Source organism: Lampetra fluviatilis, chromosome 1, assembly GCF_964198595.1.
Source record: "Lampetra fluviatilis chromosome 1, kcLamFluv1.1, whole genome shotgun sequence".
Lineage (NCBI taxonomy): Eukaryota > Metazoa > Chordata > Hyperoartia > Petromyzontiformes > Petromyzontidae > Lampetra > Lampetra fluviatilis.
In genome coordinates this window covers 34380633-34402383 of record NC_136275.1, presented here as the reverse complement: position 1 = coordinate 34402383, position 21751 = coordinate 34380633, and the positions used below count along the sequence as shown (strand labels likewise).

General features: G+C 46.3%; 1 protein-coding gene and 1 long non-coding RNA gene across 2 annotated transcripts; both read right to left on the bottom strand.

Moving 5' to 3' along the window:
• Positions 1 to 4689: 4689 nt before the first annotated feature.
• Positions 4690 to 18153, bottom strand: LOC144946513 (otoancorin-like). Its single transcript, XM_078875876.1, has 12 exons — positions 18093 to 18153; positions 17399 to 17525; positions 14808 to 14989; positions 13722 to 13812; positions 12698 to 12869; positions 11915 to 12099; positions 10796 to 10945; positions 10390 to 10520; positions 9112 to 9242; positions 7755 to 7852; positions 5984 to 6170; positions 4690 to 5166 (listed from the first exon to the last, which is right to left on the bottom strand). The coding sequence occupies exons 1-12, from the start codon at positions 18101 to 18103 to the stop codon at positions 5084 to 5086; spliced, it is 1548 nt and encodes a 515-aa protein (XP_078732002.1). The 5' UTR covers positions 18104 to 18153; the 3' UTR covers positions 4690 to 5083.
• A 1066-nt stretch (positions 18154 to 19219) lies between these two features.
• LOC144941522 (uncharacterized) lies at positions 19220 to 21496 on the bottom strand. The gene is made up of 3 exons (XR_013639250.1): positions 21363 to 21496; positions 20719 to 20780; positions 19220 to 19290 (listed from the first exon to the last, which is right to left on the bottom strand). It is a non-coding gene; the product is annotated as an uncharacterized LOC144941522 (long non-coding RNA).
• Between the last annotated feature and the right edge of the window lie 255 nt (positions 21497 to 21751).

Below are 21751 nucleotides of genomic sequence, written 5' to 3'. Positions count from 1 at the left end.
GTCCGCTTAATAAAATGACACTGCGATGGGCATTCAGCAAGGGCGCGGTGTGTGCGTGTTCATGAACGCGTTGCGGGCGACACTGGATCACCGTGAGCCAAAGTCCATCCTCTTCTCTCGAAAACCAAATTCTGATCTGTTGCGTGAGGCTCTTTGAGGCACGGGTGGAGAGACGATAACCTTTACCGAGGGTCAGAGGACCTGTAAATACCTTTGGTGGCCCACACAAAGATCACCTGCATATCCTCAACGACTGTTGGGGGGAAGTGCGGTTTGCGAGCACCTATGAAGGCCGGCAAGGCGCACGAGGGGGTGAGTAATCAGCACCACTTCCAGCCGCCTTTGTCTCCCAAGTGGCGATGTTATACATCGCGCCAGGTCCTCGTCTGAGGCTCAGTCGACTTAGGGGAGGCCCAGGACCGCTTCACATAATCATCACTGGTGTTGGCCGTGAGCGGGAAATTGAACTTGGGTGACTGGTTTCATTGCGCAGTGTGCTAACCACTGCGCCACCGCTCCCCATAACACTGATGGCTGATACTCTTAGGTTTTTTTCGGTAAAGTCACGTAGGTAAAAATAAATAATAAAAATAATAGAAATAAAATAATAAAGCACGACGTTTCGGAGGCAACACAAGTCTCCGTCATCAGGTGGGACCGTCACAGCTAGATTCGCTGTATCAAGTGAGGTACAGTAATTACCTCCTGTAATTACTTAAAGTAACTCACTTGATACAGTAAATTTAGCTGTGGCGGTCCCACCTGATGACGGAGACTGGTGTTGCCACCAAAATGTCGTGATTTATTATTTTATTTCCATTATTATTTATATAAGTTTTATTTTTTATTTTTACCTACGTGACTTTACCGAAAAAAACCGAAGAGTATGAATCCTTGCAGTCACGAAAGCTTCAAATCTAGAACTGATGGCTGAATTCTCGCTGGGCACGCCTCTATTTGGGTCACACCCGAAGGCGCGAACACACACCTTTGCGTTACTCGATACCTCAGCACATTATAAAGCTTGCATGCGGACCCGAGTGTAAAGAGGCCCCTTGCAGTTGTGCTGCAAATGGGAGGTGCGACTTGAATGCCATACAATTAGCAACGCAGGCTGCTTGCTAGGTTTACAATAGTACAGTACTATGAACCTGGTCGCTTAAGTTCGATTCCCGGCCATGGCTAACATCAGTGGCCGGTGTTATCCGAATCGGCCCTGGACACACGCCGTTTTCCTTCAGGCACCTGCACCGACCAGTGTGGCGAAGTATGGTCAAATAACCTCCTGCAATTACTTAAAGTATCGTGGAGGCCTTAAGTCACGGGTGGATTGATAGCAACCTGACAGTTCAGGGAAGTAGTCGTAGCAGCTGTTCGCACACTGCACTCGGAAACCTGCGACCCGAGTTCGACTCCCAACATCAGTGGCGGGCGATAGCAGAACAATCCATTGGCCCTCACAACCCGCACTGACAAACACATTCCTGCGGAGGGAGCTGGTAGGAACGTTGGGTTGCTCGGTCAATGGCCAGGGTCAACGGCGGCGTGGTGTATATTCCGCAAATATGCCCGACTGAGGGCGGGCACAAGCCGGCGTGAGTAGGTTAAACGTTGAGTTTTATAAGGGCACCACGGGGTGAGCAGCCCCTCCCCACCCAGCCCCACCCCTCCCACCCCCCACCCAGCCCCTCCCTCCCCACCCAGCCCCTCCCCTCCCTCCGCTCTCCACCTAGCCCCACCCCTCCCATTTTTGGATGCACGACAGACGGACGCACAATAATCCCCTGTGGGCTGGTGTAACCAGGTTACTACCAGAATTAATGGTGAAGTGTGGTCACGTTACCTCAATGGCTTACGTGGTGTAAGATGCCTTCATACAGCAGTCGATTAACAAAAGGCAGTTGTTAAATGATAATGTATTAATTCAAATAGTATACTACACAGATGCACTCCACAGCGGGGGGGGGGGGGGGGGAACAAAACAAACGCAGATATTGATCCTGTAGTAATGTTTATTGCTTTGGTAAGGGAACCACACGGGAATAACTACTTAATTTATATGTCATCAATAATTTTAAATACTTATGTAAGAGGACAAGATCAGGTTTATTCATTTAATAAGCAAAGAAACACCGAATAATATCGCCATTTTTTGGACCTCCGCAAAACACTCCAACTGCTCAAACACCACCCACGGTGGCCTTACACCAAGACGAGTTCACAGCGAACGAATCAAGATCTCAACATTCAACGTTGCTGGGATCTAAATCGTCCACCGTACTTGTAATTCGCAACACTAAATTCGCCACATGTGCAATCCATGTCGTCGACCGTGTTCTCCAGGTTAAAAAATCATCCGGAAAGTAACATGCGCCCCACACATATTGCGCCCCAGTTGAAAGAGGAAAAGGGGGGGGGACGAGATTAAACGTATAATCTGGAGAATACGGAAAACGTTGCACACAAAGTGTTTAAGATTAAAAAACTATTTGCTCACAACCAAGAAAAACTAGTATTCGTTGCACTTTCAGATGCGCGCTTCTGCGGCCGTCTGGAACGCTCTTCCTTCCGATATTAGGAAGCCACTGGAGCTATACACTTTTTTTTATCTAGATTGAAAACTAATTTCTTTAGAACTGCTTATTGCTTTGAGTTTGTTGTCCTTCCACCGCACCTCCGATGAGCACGGGTGGCTACGGACGGTACGAAAGAAGTTCAAACATTCATGCATCTTATCGGGGATTTGGACACAAAACCTGATCGCACATTATTGCAGTGTTTATTATTGCGGGTGTACCGATGCATCAATCGCTATGCTGCCGGATACAGGCAAAGTGTTTCATGAAGGGCAGCCGTCATAATTCTCGGTAAGGTCATTAACATAACACCCGGAGATGGGAGAACGTCTCACTCGCCACACGATTTCATTTCGTAGGACGTAACTGCGAATTTATTCGGCTGCTCAAACCACCGCGCCTATCAAATATCCAATTTGGTATAAACAGCTTAACGCATATTTAAGACCCAAAACACACGCATGTACATACATCCCCTCCCCCAATGGGCATTTGTCCATGGGCAAGCGCTGTTAGTAAGCACCAAATAAGGATGGAATAGCACACTACATGTTGTTTCTAGCCAGCGTGCTGCCAATCTCCCTTTGTCTCCCCAGTGTTTGCATCAACAAACGCACTTCAGCAATTCTGAGCCAATGATGACACAGATTAGCCAGAACATTTTTTTTTTCACAGACTAAAAACAATAAGCTGTTTACACAGCACGAAAACATAACCAGCATGCTTTGCTTTTCAACTTGAGATCGTGGCCTTTCGTGCGTACAGTCTGCACACAGCCCATGATAACATCCAACTCATATCGGCTGAAATTGGGAGTGTCTTGGGCAAAGTCAACCGAAGAGAGGTTCAGGCCAGGTTCACATACAAGTTGCTAAAAAAAGATGGTAAAAAAGATGTGTACAACTGGGAGTTGAACCCGGCACCGCTGGAATCGTAATGCAGTTCCATTAATAATTTCTGCCCAGCAACAATAACAACCTCCATTCACTACCAAGTAAACAGAAAAAAAGGTTGTATTTTACCAGGTGATGTCACCACGGCTCTTGTGCCAGACTAGGTGCACTTTGTGGCTACGTGAAGTGTCTAAGGCTCACTACTCAGCAGGAGGTTACGGGATAGACTCAGGTGTTATGAGTTAACTGCCCGAGATGACGGGCAGATGCACACTGACACACACGTGTGTTTACATGATCACCCACACTTAAGCTCACATCAAAATACACAATTTAGGTGGAATAGCGATTAGTGATAATTAATTCTTTGCAAACACGTGAACTTAATGTCATAACAGTTTAAAATTACGAAAAAATACATGTACCATACCTATATTTACATTTGATAAATTGCATGAGTTCCCCAAAATCTAATCAATCTTGTTGTTTTTTTAATCAGCTATGATTTAATATTTTGAAGATGAATATTTCCATTATTACTATTTTATAACCATTAGGGCGCTTATGTATGCAGGTTGCACTCTAGAAGCACAAATAATGACCGGACAGGAAGTACATCTCTCCAAGCAAAATGAAATGTCCACCTGATTATTGGTCTCGGGCACCGAGTTTCTTTGCTTTGTTTGTTGAGAATTTGTTTAATTGAAGGCAGACGCTGGTCTGGCTTCCACATCGAGGGTGCACACCTGCAGGCCTGTTGCACTGCCGCACGCGAGGAGATGCGCGCAACATTGGAGCTCTTCCGTGCGTTTTCGGGATTGTGCACAAATCAAATCTGTTGTGCTTTGAGAGCGAAACGTCGGTACATCGCGCCGAACAAGGTGCGCGGTGCAACCCAGAAACACGTTGGTGAGCTGTGGAGCAGCACAACCGTGAACAACCCATGAAGTCGAAATTACTTAATTTACCGCTGTGGAAACACACTTCATGCCCTTTCACTATTCTTGAGCTATGATCCCCCACCGCAGTGCAAGGAGAGTTTTTTATACAAGGCGCACGTATTAATGCGATACAGTGGGATGCAATATAGATTGCGATTGTTTAGGCCATGCACTGGCTCATACGTACTCATGGGTATGTGTATCACAGCAGAAACAGGCACAGAGTAAGACAACAAAAACATGGATGGATATTCCTGAGGGTTTTGGTGCTTTGATAATATTGGGGTTCATCTTCTTGGTTCTTTCGGTAAAGTCACGTAGAAGGGAAATAATAAAATAATAAAACATTATAAAATAACATAATGAAATTAAATAAAATTAAAAACATAATAAAATTATTTGATTATGTTTTTTATTTTTTATTATTTTATTATTTCCCTTCTACGTGACTTTACCGAAAGAACCAAGAAGATGAATCCCTGCAGTCACGAAAGCTTTAAATCGAAAAATATTGGGGTTGGTGTGCATGGGGGGGGGGGGGGCACGGAATAGTGACCCAGTAAAAGTGGCACTATTGGGCCAACATTAACCCACGGTTGGCCCAACGTTGGACCCAAGGTTCCAACCACGAGCCAACGTTGGGCCGACGTTGCACGTTCACTGGCGAGGTTCTTTAAGCCAACAGCAGACCGAGGGACGGCAACAGCAGCACAGCCACCATCGTCAGCACAGTCGCAGACAAACCCTGGGCTCCACCTGCACACGGCAGCAAAGAAAAAGACAAAGATCCCCCGTATAGTCTTAACAGTCTGTTGGGGCAAGTGCTGTTGGCGAGCACCTAATAAGGCCGGCAAGACACACAAGGGGGTTGGTGGCCAGAAACATGGCCGGCCACCTTTGTCTCCCTCGTGGTGATGTTTACACACTGCACCAGGTACTCATTTGAGGCGGAGTCGACCTAGGGGGAGGCCCAGGACTGTTTCAGATAATCATCACCGGCGCAATCCCAATTGAGTTATCCGCAAGTAATGTTTCAACATCGGGATGTTAGGCCAAAACAAGTTAAATATATTTGTTTTGCTGTGGGAGGGAACCGGGAGAACTCGGAGAAAGCCATGCAGAAGGGCGGCAAACATAGTAACTCCACACAGAAAAAGCGTCCCGGAGGAATGAGCATTACCACTGCACCGCCACCCGGCCAGCCTTCACCCTCCAAACACACGGCATCATTATGGATGGTGGTGATGCACTCTGTTTTGTGTACGCGACGGAAAAAAATACACTGGATTATCCCATGAAGCATCCAAATTTGCTCAGACTACCGAGATCGTTACATTCAGAATTCCACTGAAATGTACAACAGTGTAGGGGCAACTTTGAACTAACAGTTTGCATATTTTGCGGAACAGTCTTACACAGAAGCACACAAACCAAAATACAATTCTTGAATTGTTAGCCCGAAATCTTTACGATTTTTCCAAATCTCAGAGGTGAGCGGAGCAGTGGTGAACCGTCATGTGCCCACGAAGAGCCAAGTTTACTTTTGTTGGACTACACCTTGAAGGTTTCTCACCTGCCGGGGGGGAAGGTACCTCCACGTACCCAGGCCCAGGTGGGTTTGGCGCCGTGTATGCGACAAAGGATGCGAGCCTTTGCGCTAGAGCTGTCTGTGCAGCGATGGGGAGCTGGTTGTACTGACTGTTGCTTATGCTCAATGCGGAATCTCGTGAAAGAGAAGTCACCGTATTCACATTCAAACCCTGAGTCGTCGCAGGAGAGATGTGAGGGAGAGAGAGAGAGAGGATACAATATTATATATATGCAAATACAATATAGAGGATGATCCACTTATAGATACAAGTTTAATGTGCAGCCTTGCGATTAATTAGTCAAGCTACTGCTGACGGAAGGAAATTGACTAAAGGTCGTTCTGGAGAATTTCTGGAGGGTATTTTGGCCGCCTCGCCCACGAAACCACGCAAATATCGAAATGCAATGCTTCAGTCTTGGAAGAGGTTCGGCATACCCACATTTTACTCCACCACACACGACCTGTCGATCGACTAACTGTGGTGTAGCTGGGTGGACAGAGGTCGAGTGATTGGAGAAACTTCCCCATTGGTTTAATTGGAGATGGAATCAAACCAGCAATCTCTGGATTGCAAGTCCAGTGTTGCTAACCATTACACTGCAGCAGCATGAATACTATATTACTGTGACTTTACCGAAAGAACCAAGAATATGAATCCCTGCAGTCACGAAAGCTTTAAATCAGCATGAATACTGTGTATACGTTCATATTGAATACCAGAGGTGGGACAAAGTCATTGTTATGCAAGTCCAAGTCGAGTCGCAAGTCATCAAATTCATGACTCGAGTCTGACTCGAGTCCAAGTCACATGACTCGAGTCCACATCTCATAGGTGGGACAAAGTCATTGTTATGCAAGTCCAAGTCGAGTCGCAAGTCATCAAATTCATGACTCGAGTCTGACTCGAGTCCAAGTCACATGACTCGAGTCCACATCTCATAGGTGGGACAAAGTCATTGTTATGCAAGTCCAAGTCGAGTCGCAAGTCATCAAATTCATGACTCGAGTCTGACTCGAGTCCAAGTCACATGACTCGAGTCCACATCTCATAGGTGGGACAAAGTCATTGTTATGCAAGTCCAAGTCGAGTCGCAAGTCATCAAATTCATGACTCGAGTCTGACTCGAGTCCAAGTCACATGACTCGAGTCCACATCTCATAGGTGGGACAAAGTCATTATTATGCAAGTCCAAGTCGAGTCGCAAGTCATCAAATTCATGATTCGAGTCTGACTCGAGTCCAAGTCACATGACTCGAGTCCACATCTCATAGGTGGGACAAAGTCATTGTTATGCAAGTCCAAGTCGAGTCGCAAGTCATCAAATTCATGACTCGAGTCTGACTCGAGTCCAAGTCACATGACTCGAGTCCACATCTCATAGGTGGGACAAAGTCATTGTTATGCAAGTCCAAGTCGAGTCGCAAGTCATCAAATTCATGACTCGAGTCTGACTCGAGTCCAAGTCACATGACTCGAGTCCACACCTCTGTTGAATACACTAACATTTTTCTGTAAAATGTATTGGCTAAGTGATTGACCTAACAACGTTCATCATGCAATCAAGTTAGGGGAATCATGGGCTGTTTGTAGAATATCCGCACGAAATGCGACAATAAAAAAAAACACGTGAAACGCAAACATTATTAATGTGATCATCGCACTATTAGGCATTGGCAAGTCAAGTCAGCGGTGAGCACTTATATTCACTCACCGCCTTGCCAGCACGAAAGAATGTGTGAGAAATGGACTCACCTTGAACACGTTCAGGGGGATGAGAGGAATTGCCAACGGCTTAATCTCACCAATCTGTGATGCACCCAAATTATTAATTTCAGCGGCTGAGGCTCCAGCTGTAAAATGTAAGAACAATTTCCGACAAAACCAGCGTTAGGTTGACATGTTTTGCCACTTCCTTACCACAACTGCCACCAAGACCCTCAACACCATGCCATCCTCACAACGAGTCGTCCACTGTATTTCTCTACGCTATGGCCTCCTAATAGAACTCGTCGCCAACATCTCAGATGATCAAAAAATTCTACTGCCAGATTGCTGACCCAAACTAGCAACCGAGACATCCAATCACCAGTCAATTCAACATCACGCTCACCATCTTCAAGAGCATCCACAAACGCACTCCTGTCAGTTTAACACGTGGGCTTTCGCGACCAATATCATCCATAAGAGGGTTTTTTTTGGGTTAGATCACTCCTGTCGACCTCTCAGCCCTCTCATTTCACTCAGCTCCACTCCACGTGCTTGCCAACCTCTCATCTGGCTCTACTCTCATTTCACACCCTCCACACTCCAGCAACCAAGGCCTTCTTCCAAACCACCCTCGTCAATCCTGACTCATTTGGTGGTCGCTTTTTCTCCTCTGCTGTCCCCTTTGTCTAGAACTCCCGTCCCCCAGACACCAAAGTCCCTTGGAACAAAATATCTCTCTTATCTTTCTAGATTTGAAGCTTTAGTGACTGCAAGGATTCATTTTCTTGGGTTTTTTCGGTAAAGTCACGTACATAATTTTTTTGATTAATAAAAGTAAAATAAAAAATAAAATAAAAATCACGACGTTTCGGAGGCAACACAAGCTTCCGTCTTTAGGTGGAACCGTCACAGCACGATTGCTGTATCAAGTAAGAGAAATTCCAAGAAAACAGTCCTTGATTATATACTAGTATATGAAGACGGAAGCTTGTGTTGCCTCCAAAACGTCGTGATTTTTATTTTTATTTTATTTTTATTTTACTTTTATTAACTTTAATTTTATTTTTTTTACCTACGTGACTTTACCGAAAAAACCTAAGAATATGAATATCTCTCTCTTATCCTCTGCCTGTGATGGACTAAATATTTCCACCCCTAACCCAAACCCCAACAGCTCCATATAAACATTTGAACAATCGCACACCGACATGACAACTCGATAAACAACAATCACCACGGTGTACATAACACAATTATAAAGTGCCATTCGCGATACCAAAGTTTTGTAGAAATAATAATAATACGGCAGTCTTCAGGTTTACAAGCTCGACACGTTCACATTAAACTGGAATCAGTGACGTTGATTAAGTTTGTGCTGCCCAGCAATGTCCCCATAACTTACCGACAACAGATCCGATCTGTGTGATGGTACCGTTTGGAAATCCACTAAAAGATGAATTCGCTTTTATCCAGAGCTTTGTGAGCTGGTCTGGACTGTATGCTGCCACGTTTCCGATGGACTCTGCCGCGTCCCTGTGTTACACGCACAGAAAATAAATACTACAAATGGATCTCGGCTTCTCATCAGGCACGGTATACCTCGAGAAAATAGTTTAATTGACCGTTTGGATTTGCTGTGTCGTTATGTGTATATATATAAAGCATAGTGTTAAGGATTTGTGAATGTGTGTGTGTGTACGGGGAGCGGTAGTGTAGCGGTTAGCACTCTGCACCACGAACCCGGCGACCAGAGTTCGATTCCCGCTCACGGCCAACACCAGTGAAGATTATTTGAACTGGTGATAGGCCTCCTCTAAGTCGACTCAGCAGCCTGAAACGAGTACCTGGTGCGGTGTGTAAACATCACCACTGGGGAGACAAAGGTGGCCGGGCGTGGTGTTGGCCAAACCCCCCCCCCCCCCCCCCCCGCCCACCTCCTGCTCTGTTTCGACCTTCATGGATGCTTGTGAACAGCACTTTAGCCAACAGCTTGTGCAGGCTACACGGGGGATCTTCGTCTTCAAATGAAATCACATGTGTATGTATTTGTATATGCAGACAGTTACAAACGTGAACTCTGAGTGATAGTTATCATTCTTATTTCATGTGGGGGTTATTAAAAGTGGCGGTGTAGGTATGGTGACATGAGGACAGGTGGAAGTAGTTGACGAGGGGTAGGGGTAAGTGATAGGAGTGGGAGTAGAACTGGTCATAGCCAGGTGGCTGGGACAGGCAGTAGCAGTAGGACGGGCTAGGGAGAAGGGATGGTTGGTTGTTTTACATTGAGGAACGGAAACAGGGCAGTGAAGGTGATTGCTTCATCACCTTCACCAACCTGCTCGCAGTCTTAACCAGGGGCAGTCGCAGGGTTCGAAACACAACGGGGTTCCTCCTCGAAAGCCGCTCGCTTGTAAAGGTCGTGTCGATCCCTCGTGTGTCATGGTTCTGTATTCCTACTCTTAGTTCTTTCGGTAAAGTCACGTAGGTTAAAGAAAAAATTTAATTTTAATTCAATTTTTTACCTACGTGACTTTACCGAAAGAACTAAGAGTATGAATCCTTGCAGTCACGAAAGCTTCAAATCTAGAATTCTGTATTCCTACGCCTACGTTGTTGAAATTATATCTATATATATATATTTTTATTACTGCTGGCTTGCACAGCATGGCTGGTATCTTACTTGTATGCGTCGTTGTTAATCTGCCCCACATCTGAGAGCCCGGACACAAACACTCCCAGGGACTTGAGGTCAGAAGACGTGAGTTGGGGCACAGCTTTCACGGTTTCGTAGTTCGCTGCCACAGCCTTGATCTGCAAAACGTAAGTCAGGACGCCGTTACGATTTTCAACAAAAGACAATAAAGATAACGGAAGATGAAACGGGTTTTTTTTTTTTACTCAGCTCTACATTACGCTTTAACTTCATGTAGAAGTAGCAGTGTCAGGAGCCGCAGCGACAGCAACAGCAGCAGGAGGGGCGGCAGCAACAGCAGCAGCAGCAGGGGCAGCAGCAGCAGCAAGCAATAGCAGGGGCAGCAGCAGCAGCAGCGCCGACACTGTCACCAGCAGCACTGTGGTCGCTGTACCTGGTCCGGGCTCCATCCTGGCGTCTGGGCCAGCTTTGCAACGGTGTCGATGCTGGAGAGGTTGAGCAGCTTGAGTTCTTCAGGAGTGAACCCCAGAGCCAAGGTGCCCAAACTTAATAACACGTCCTGAGGGACTGGCGACGGAAACACCTGGCAACAGAGAAACGGAGACGTTCAATCAACGAGGGCTGTTTCAATAGTTCGGGATGATCTAGCCATAGCTAAAAAACGTGATATCTTCAAGGATGTATGCTGTTGTGTATATATATACTCAGTTTAACACGGGAGGCTTTCGCGACCAATATTATTCATAATAAAGGTTTTTGGGTTAGATCGCGTAAGAATAAATGTGTCGAAACCCTCCACCACCCGACACGGCCAATCAGTAAGGGATTTGTCTATTCTGGCAAATCGCCCGATGATGCTGGATGTAATCACCAGCGGGACGTCGTACTCAGATTGTAAACGTTGTGGATTCACTCTTCAACACACCGGTGGGCTGAAGTAGTAACATATTTGGCGTTTTGTTTACATGACAAATCCCTTACTGATTGGCCGTGTCGGGTGGTGGAGAGTTTCGACGCATTTATACTTACACGATCTAACCCAAAAAAAAACCTGTATTATCATTAGACCTCCTTTGCCAGTACAAAAATATAATAATAGGGGTTTTCCCCTTTTTTCTGCCAACAAAAAAAGGGGAAAAACCCTATTATTATATTTTTGTACTGGCAAAGGAGGTCTAATGATGTAGATGCTCGCCCCGAGCCCTCATTACTATGATATTGCATTGTCTTTGAGCTGTACGCCTATTGGCGTCCCATGGTCGAGCACCAATTGGGTCGAGGCTCAAAAAAAAGCCGTCCCTTGGTGTGGACCAATGAGTTTCAAGGACAATGCATACATTATCATAGTGTGTTTTTTGTTTGCATTTTGACTGCAAGTATTGTGGTTAATGCAGACATGAATCCTTGTTAAAAGGTTTCAGTTTTGTTGCCGGAAAAAAGGGGAAAACCCCTATTATTAATATAATCTTTATTATTTGTATATATACTATTGTGTATATATTCGTATAACCACACTGTGTACCATGACATTAACGAAGGCCAAAACTCTTACCAACTTGAGCTTTTCCTTCAAGACAGTCAGCTGATCGGGAAGGAACTTGACCTTTCCCAGATCCTCGATGCTCTGACTGAACACGTCGAGTGGCAGGCAGGCATTCAGATTGGCCGCCGTCATCAGAGCCAGCAATTGTCCCTGAGCGACGATGCTGAGTCGTGTGAGGTTACCACCTGGGCATGCTACACAGGTAGAATGTGAGGTGTATTGTTGTTGTTAGGAAAGCTGCGGAAGGTTGTATAATGTCCATACTGTAAAGCCGAGTCATCCACGTGGAATGACGCACACACACGAGATGAACTGTACAAATGGATACATGTGTTTGCCATCGCGTACACGTACACCGTGCTTTACATGCTGCAGATTTTAAAATTGTCTGTACGTGTGCCATTACCCCTTTCGCTATGTCTTTGTATTTTCATTGCATACAAAAACAACCTGTTTGTCACTACACAGCTGGGCATGGGCAGAGTTTGTGGGGGTTGGGGGGGCAATGCCCCCCACCAAACTTGACACCTTCATTAAAGGTGTCCCAGGACACCTGGGATTTGCGATTGAAATATTTCACGAGATTTGTTCATTTTGTTAACGCAACCCAAAACATTCCCATCAAAATCCCGCGCGAAACGATTCGTCCAAGTCCAACGTGAGATGACTCGCCCAAAGTCGGAAGGTCCCAACCCCACCCACCCACACGGGATGACCTTTCCGTTCGGCAGCGAGAGATCGTCGGTGCAAGCGGGCGGCCGGTGTGACGCGACACGAGGTGGGGCGACTTACTGTCGGTGGCGGCGCGCCTCCTCCGTGCTCCGCCGCCGCCGTTGCTGTTGATCAACGCTTCCAATCTGAGGTTGATCAACGTCACGTTGGGAGAGAAGTTAAGTCGAGCAGGACCCGTGTACGTGACCTGTGACACGGCAGTCACGTAATCCTTGAGAGGCGCCAGCTGGGACTGCGCGAGAAGTCGAAGTGGGGGGGGGGGGATGGGGAGGCAGTTGTGGTCAACAGCTCACCGACGGAAGTCATCACCGTCTCATGGCACCGTACATGAATCACAAGGCAGTATTTCGTGAGCCATGGAACCCGTTATATTGAATGAATCGTCACGTGAATACAGCCCCCCCCCCCCCCAACACACTGCCATGAGGATGTGAAAATTCGATCACACGTTCATGTTTGTCATTGGCGGGGAGGCCTTTCACTTTGTATCCTCCTTTACACCCTCCTAGCTCCCGGAGCCATTTCTCCACAATACTAAATGAACCTCCCATTTTTCGATTAAATCAAGATAATTTCCATCCGGCCTGTAAATTAAACACGTGTATCTTTATGACCCGTAATCTGTTGAAGCAAGTGAATAGTTGCTCCAGGGTGGTACATTTTTTTCACCATTTTTATTTTCGGAGCTCCTGAAATAGAACCAGGTAAACTCGGCAGAGTACAAAGTTACGGGGATCATGGCTGCTGCGTGTCGATTGCCCGTTCTGTGCCATGGTGAACGGCGGACTGAGGGCAGAGCGAAGCCCCCAGCCAGCAAGAAGATTCAACAGGCAAGCGACAGACTCCTGAGGTTCAAATCTAACCCACCTGCCCGGCAAATATGACAAACGTGTGATCATAGATGCCTCGGCGTTGTTTTATTGTGTGGTTGTGCTCTATAGGTCTCCGATGAATTTCCGGGTTGTGCCGCGTTTTTTTTGTTCAGCTTCCTGAAGAAGCTCCCAGCAAGGGTGGAGAGAAATGTCGGACATGGTGCCAAACAACAAATGCGCCGGGAAGTGGTGTGGTTGTAGATGACATTTACTTCATTGATGGCATAGAGCATGGTGGTGCTGAGGGTGGTGACCATGTCGCCCATTTCTAGGAGATTCTGAGATGTCCACGTGGAAGAATCCCTGCAAGGGAGACAGACAAAACGCACTTGAATTGCTTAATGTGCAGATTTTAATATTTTGCCCTGATCTATTCCACGGCTGAGTGATTTGTAGTTTTTGTCCCATGCTCCATTTCCTTTGTATTTGTCAAATGTCATGTTTGGAAATACGCACTGATTGAAAACTTCCTTCCTGAGGCAGATTGGTACGTTGCTTTTCGTTATTGAATTCAATGTTCTGAAAGCACTTCATCATTCTCTCGCTCACCTCAATTTCAACATTTTTTGTTAACCGGTGGGTTAAATTGTATTGGTAGGAGGGTTGGTTAATGGATGAATGGATGGATGGATAGATGGATGAAGGAGTAGATGGTGGGGTATATAGATGGGTGGATGGATGAATGGATCATTGGATGGATGGATTGATGGATGGGTTGAATGATGTATGGGGATGAATGCATGGTTTGGTATATATACACACACATTAATTTTAGAACTTTCGTGACTGCAGTAATTATTATTTGGTTCTTTCGGTTAAGTCACGTCTCAAGATAAAATAATAAATTTTTGTTAACCAAGATACATTGCTCTCGCTATGTATCTTGGTGATATCTGTCTGCTAATATGTCTGTCTATAGTTTTCTGGTTAGATTTTATGTCGCTATTTCATTATACTTGATGATGATTGCTTGTGTTGCAATCGAAACGTCGTATTCTATTATTTAATTTAATTTATTATTTTATCTTTAGACATGACTTAACCGAAAGAACCAAATAATACACACACATGCAAATGGATGGGTGAATTAATGGATGGGTATATATATACAGTAGGTGGGTGGGTGGGTAGATGAATGGATGTGTAGCGAGGTGCGTAGATGGATAGATAGGTGGGTGGATGGATATATTGATAGATAGATCGGTGGACAGACAGATAAATGGATAGATATATATCGATGGTAGATGAGCGAGTAGATAGGGAGATGGGTGGATGTGTGGGTAGATCGCTGTACACACTTATAATATACGATGAGCTTTTCCTGGATGCTGGTGGCCTGAGCATCTGTGTAGACCCTGCACTGACTGAGATGCATCAGGATGCTCTGGTCAGCGTTCTTGATCTGGTCGGCGCTCAGCGTGCATGACAGATTCCCGAGGACAGCGATTGATTCTGCAGTCAGATTTCCCCCTGCAAATTTCTGTGAAGGCGACAGCATGGCAGAGGATGAGCTTTGAAAAACCACAGTGACGTACACAGGAGGTCCTGGAAAATCGTGGGGGTTACGCTCTTGGAAAGTACCCCAAAAGCCAAAACATTAAATACTTAAGCCTTGCCTAAATAATGGGGTGAGGTACATGGCAACCACACACGGCATCATTTAAATAAGCACCGTACTGTGTGCCAAATAACCTCAAAATACATCATTGAAATAAACGCGGTAAAATCACATTAACAAAAATAATTCCTAGACAATAAATAGAGTATAATTACTCACTAAATACTGTACTTACCAATGATGATGATCAAAAGTGGGTGTGTGTGCGCAAGTCCACGAGTGGGGAGCGGTTTTAGCGCACCCAACATCAGTGACGATTATTTGAATCGGTCCTGGGCCTCGTGTTCGTTATCGAAATCGACGGGCCATGAACCGTGCAGTCGGATCTTACTGTCACTACTCTTTGGTTCTTTCGGTAAAGTCACGTATAAAGATAAAATAATAAATTAAATAATAACATGCGACGTTTCGATTGCAACACAAGCAATCATCATCAGGTATAAATGAAATAGCAACAAAAAATCTAACCTAATGTTCAAGCTTGCGTACTTACCAGGCGTTCTCCGTATTCATTGACATGTACATTTTTTCTCTAAACCCTCCAACTCTCTCTGCCTCCGCCCCCCTCTGTCTATTTAAGGCCTCGCCACAGAGACAATCTCCCTCTCTGTGCCTGTGTTACTCTCTCTCTATGTATCTTGGTGATATCTGTCTGCTTATATGTCTGTCTATAGTTTTCTGGTTAGATTTTTGTTGCTATTTCATTTATACCTGATGATGATTGCTTGTGTTGCAATCGAAACGTCGTATGTTATTATTTAATTTATTATTTTATCTTTATACGTGACTTCACCGAAAGAACCAAAGAGTAATTCCTGCAGTCACGAAAGCTCCAAATTCAAGACTTACTGTCCCTGTTGTTAGCGACTTACGTTTGTGTCCGTGTAAGACCAGTCAGGGGAACCTAGCGACCAGAGTTTGATTCCCGCTCATGGCAAACACCAGTGAGGAGTGTCTGACCCGGGCCTGGGCCTCCCCTAGGTCGACACAGCTTCAAATGATTACATGGTGCCGTGTGTAAATTCATCAATTGGGACACAAAGGGGGCCGGGCGTGATGCTGGTCACCCACCCTCTTGTGTGCCTGTGCCACCCACCCCCTCAGTGAGTGTCTGTGGGTCTCCGTTACTTTAGGGGTCCCATCGGTGACTCAAATGAAAACATCAATAAAGATGAATCCTTGATTCCTTCTGGAATGCAGTCGGCTTCCAATTTCTACTCCCGTCACGGCGTTCCGGCCCATTTCCACTACTGCGCACTCTAAGCCAAAACGTGACCGTGTATTAAACCATTACACGATGGCAGCTCCCTGTTGACGCGTGCGCAGCGTTAGTCGGGGCATGATCGTTCGGCCGTGTGTCCACCTGGGCACAGCGCACCTTTCCTCCGACCGTCACTGCAGCTGCGCGTGCGTTCCCTCGTTTGCTTTGGTGTGCGGTCGCGGCAGTTGACGTAATGATGCAAGTCTCTTGAACCGCCCCCTACAGCCCCTGCCTATCCAGCACTATAATTGGGTACGGCACAATCGGTCAATCGACAGGTGGCATATGATGGGGGGGGGGGGGGGGGTAAAGTGTGGGGACTCCCAGCTCCCCCAAGACGGTATGGATAGCGTGGAGGAGTTGACATTCCGCCAGCTGTAGTGTAAGCAAGCGCTTGCATGGTTGCAACTTTCTTTATTGTTTTGTTTGCCACAGAACTAGAGCCCGGTGGCAGGAATAAACTGCAACGAAGGGGGGGGGGAGGACCTGCTGGGTACAAAAACTCCGTGGACTAAAGACCCAACTCAGCACTCCTGGGTCCAGAGATGGGAGATAATCTGGGCTCACTGCCCCGCACACGTGGGGGGGGGGGGCACAAGCAGCGGTATCGGTTTTATATGGGGAGGGGGGAAACCAAGGGAAGGAGGGACAAAGGCGGGGGTGGGGGGGGGGCCTGCTCGCGAACACCGCAATTAACTTTTTATCAGAAAATGTCCCGCGGGGCAATGACCAACTCCCGTGTATCCCCTAAAAGGGGGAGAAGTAACAACCCCAAGCACTCGTCTCCTCCCCCCTGACCCCACTACACACGCACCTTACGGTAAGCTCCGGGGAAACGGGGGACCATCTGTCTGCAAACTTCCGCTCTCCGCCTTTACACTCGAGACATTAAAATGTTCTGTTTCCCCATTAGGCCTAAAACGGGTGGTACGTGTTCCGCGCCTTGGCCTTTTACTCGCCGAGCACCACAACGCGACGCGCCCTTCCCCCCCCGCCACGCGGCCACCCACCAGGCACGACAGGGCTTTGGTCAGCAGATTGCTCCTGGTCTTGTCCATGGGCAACTTGTTGATGTTGCCCTCGCCCATTTTGCTGAACATCTTTTTGCAATTCACACCAAAGTCCTGACGCGACGCTCTGTAAAAGCAAGGGATCATCACACGTCTCTCTGTTAATAACGCTCATGTTTGGATGCAAATCACGGACTCGGACTCCAAAAATCCATAAATGTATCATCCTATTATGGGTACTGGTGGTGTCTATGCATGTATGTAACCCAGCACTTGAGGGACGAGGCTGGGTGGATCGCACACAAACTCGTGAAACTCCCTCCCTACCCGTGGGCGTCGAGGTCACCGTTTCCTGGCTTACAACCAGGGTATGATGGCAGTACAGCAAGTGGGTTAATCTCCATCTGTACGGGGGTGGAGTGTTACCTATCCCCTCAGATGCAGGGGTTTTCTCAATGTGCTCCAGTTTCCTCCTACATTTCTAAACATGAGAGTTGCCCAAAACATCCCAACATAGGATCACAGAGCTTGGACAATTGTTTGCATTGGTTATGGCTGCCTGCCCACTTGTATGTGATTTCCCACATCTCTGAATCACTCTCTTGCTCTCTCTGAAAGTGAACGGAAATAGTGTGTATTATAGATTCCCAATCATCATTATTATTACAAAAGATGTTAAGCCTCCCTCACTTACGGCAGCAACATGAGGACAGTCGAAGGTACAGATTCATCCGCAGTAGATGCCAGTCTTTCGGCCAAGCAACTCTCCTGCAAGAATAAAGAAAGGTTTATCAGGCAAGGCATTTGAGGTGACACATCAAAGCCCAATTCAACGTAGCCCGGTGCATCACAGCCTGATCACCAGAGACTCAGAGGACAGCATTGTATTGAAATGGAGGAGTATATTTAGCTGCCTACTCCATATCTGTACTTTAGGAGGCAGAAAGCAGCTGAATATAAAGAGAGGACGGCAGAGATTGGGCAATTGTTGGCGCCGGTTCACCGGCTGGCTGCCTTCCCACTTGGCTGTGGCTCCTCGTGCCTCCGAATGTCTCTCTCTCTCTGTGAGTGAGAGAGATTACAGTGCAGTGCACGGTCCAAGTTCAAACGGTCATTCCGCTCCCTTTAGATCGGTTTGGTGCCTACTTGAATCGATTGGTACGTTGGAGGGAAATTCCACACGACGACTAGAAATCTCCTCGCCGCTGTTGACATTACTTGTTTATTAAATTAAAATATGTAGGGTTACCACCTGCACTGGGAAATCTGTCAATCTTCCCAGGACATTAAAAGTTCCATTTTTTTTATCAGACAAGTAGTGATAATCCGCGACTCAAGACAACACAACTGTAGGTCTCCCCTCTCTCCGATATTGTGAAACATTATTCTGCTTCTTCCCATGATATGTGCTAGTTTTATTATGCCTCAGGGAGGTGGCAATTCTACCGATGAGCCACAACACGTCATGGAAGTCATTAATTCTAGATTTGAAGCTTTCGTGACTGCAAGGATTCATACTCTTAGGTTTTTTTCGGTAAAGTTACATAGGTAAAAAATAAAATAAAAATTAATAGAAGTAATAATATTATTACTTCATTATTCTGTCAACATGATCTCTAATCCAACAGCGGGCAACGTCCACGTTTCCCTGATGCTTCTCCGCCAGCGTGATCGGAAACGCTGCGACATTATTCAATCATAATTACAGATGAGGTCCACGTGAGATGGAGGTCGGTGACTGTGCCCATGTGTTTTTCTCATGAATAATCATAAACACCTGGGATGCGGTCAGTTGGCCTTTGACGGTGGTAACTGTAGTCAGGAAGTTCTTCACGTCATCAGATGGTTTGAGTTGTCCACACGAAAACCCTGGCAACAGGTTGGGTGCTCCGCTGTCAGTTGAAAAAAACATGGCGTAACACCACAATTATGGCAAACCACAATGACAAACCACAATAATGACCAAACACACAGGCTCTTTAACGACAATACCTACTATAATCACCCAGGAATGTCTGTCCTTAATGCTCGTGACGTCACTCCACAACGACCATCCCCCCTTAATAATATTCATGAACAGGTGACGTCCTGCTAATGGACACCCCCCCCCCCCCCCCCATTATTATTACCTACTATAATGAGCCAAGAATATGTGTGCAATGCTCGTGACGTCACTCCACGCCGACCAGCCCCCCTTTTTAATAATCATGAACAGGTTACATCCTCCAAATGGACACCCCCCGCTCCATTAGTAATAATTAGCGGCTGACGTCACTCCACATGGGGGGCCGAGGTGCCTTCTCCCCCATCCTCGGCGTCAACTTACAACCCTCACTACAAAGGCAGAACCCCCACGTCACGCGATCTCCATAACGCTATTGAGACATCAAAGTAAACAGGACATCATGATGAACAAGGGATTATAACCTTCAAATGAAATAGGTCTGTGTCACCGCGCCCTTACAAATTGCACACGAATGGATGCAATGAATATCACGTCGCGGTCTGCTTTTCGCTTGCAAGTTTCAGATTTCATGCAATACACCCGTCCTTGGATGGGCAAACGGCTCATAATACTAATATTAACGATGATGCAATCTGTAACGCGCACAATATTTAACAGACGCAAATGACCGTAACTCTGTACGGGGCAAGTGCCGTTAGCGAGTGCCAATGGTGCAGCGTACGAGGGGGTGGTGTGGCCGGCACCATGCCCGGCCGTCTTCATCTCCCTATTGCGGATGTGCACATACGGCACCTGGTACTCAATTAAGGCTGAGAAGACCGGGGAAAGGTGTGGGGGAGTTGAATGAGATATTCGCCACTGATATGGGTGATATTGGGCAAAGTCTCTTTCTTCACGACAGAGGGGGTTGGTGGGCAGGGGAAATCACATTAAATCAACTGCTGGATAAATAACTCCTCATGCCATGTCAATCATGGGGTTTGTATGACCATACTTCACCCTGTTGGTTAGTGCAGATTTGCCGAAGGGGGTGGGCATTGGATGGGCATTGGATGGGCATTGGATGGGCATTCAAATCAAACTCGCGTCGCCAGGCTCACGGTGCAGTTCTCCCCCCACCTGACCACTACTTCCTCTTTGTACAACAGCATTGTAATGTAAGTTCGTCTAATTGGCGATGCTCTGAGCAAAAATTGTTCCGTCAAAGGACCGTGAGTGATTGGCAGTGGCTTAGGGAGCTCCTTCATCCTGGAGTGGATTTGCCATAGCCATTGATGATGATGGACTAAATATTTGCTGAATCTGCCCAATTAAGCCCACGTGACGTCAACAGACATGGGACAAACACACTTACGTAATGATAGATCCAATGTCATTATTATTATTATTTTTCAATGCGTCCAACAAAATCACAGCCTGAAAGAGAAAAACGAAACAAACAAATATGATATTTGTGCACGTGTCCATATTATTTAAATCAATGTTTAAATGTTACTTTGCAGAGCGTTCATTCATGCTGTTATGTGACTTTCAACTTGTGAAAGGAGTACCAGAGAATACCCACAGATGACGAGATACTATTAAAATCTTTGCACAGATAGATGAAAGCATCTACTGCTGCACTACCATACCCTATGCCACCGGATATTATCCGACATTCTCCCATGCTAGTTCAGAACCACGCTCAACCCTGCCTAGCTTTTGGAATACAATGAAATCAGGTGCATTCTGGGTGAATTTGTTTTCGGGGGAAATTGCAGATCCCTCTGAGGTGAATGCAATATGTACCACCTTTTGCAGGGAGTTCGCAGTGGGTTTTTTATGCTAATACACTCACTCTCACCACGGAAATGTGTAATTTCCACCACTGGCTAAGAGCTGCTGATAAACGTGAGTGGAATCAAGAGCCAATTTGATCCAAGGGGACACTTGCACGGGCCCAATTGCTGAAGTGGTAAGGTGAAGGTTGCATTGCAGGTTGTGTGCGATTCATCTCACCTGGCCGTCAGTCCACTGTCCCTTTGAGAAGATATTATTACCGCCCAAAGACCTCAGACGTTCGGGTGGAATTTGTGTCACAGTAGACGGAGGCAGTCGATTGATACACTCCACGATGGAAATTTTGTTCTCACCAAGCAACTGCAACAACAACAAAAAAAACAAGTGCCGCCAGTCTCAACCGATTAAACCTTTCATATAAACACACTTGCACATGCATGTGCGACTGTTTCAGATGAAGAACAATGTCTGTACGAGCCGGCGGTGTTGCACCACGTATTCACGTGTGTGACTGCGCTGTGATGCTCATGTGCGGGGGCCTTGGTGGTCTTGTTTCTCTGCTCCCGATTGTAATTGTATCCGACATTGAACAAACGTCGACTCAACAC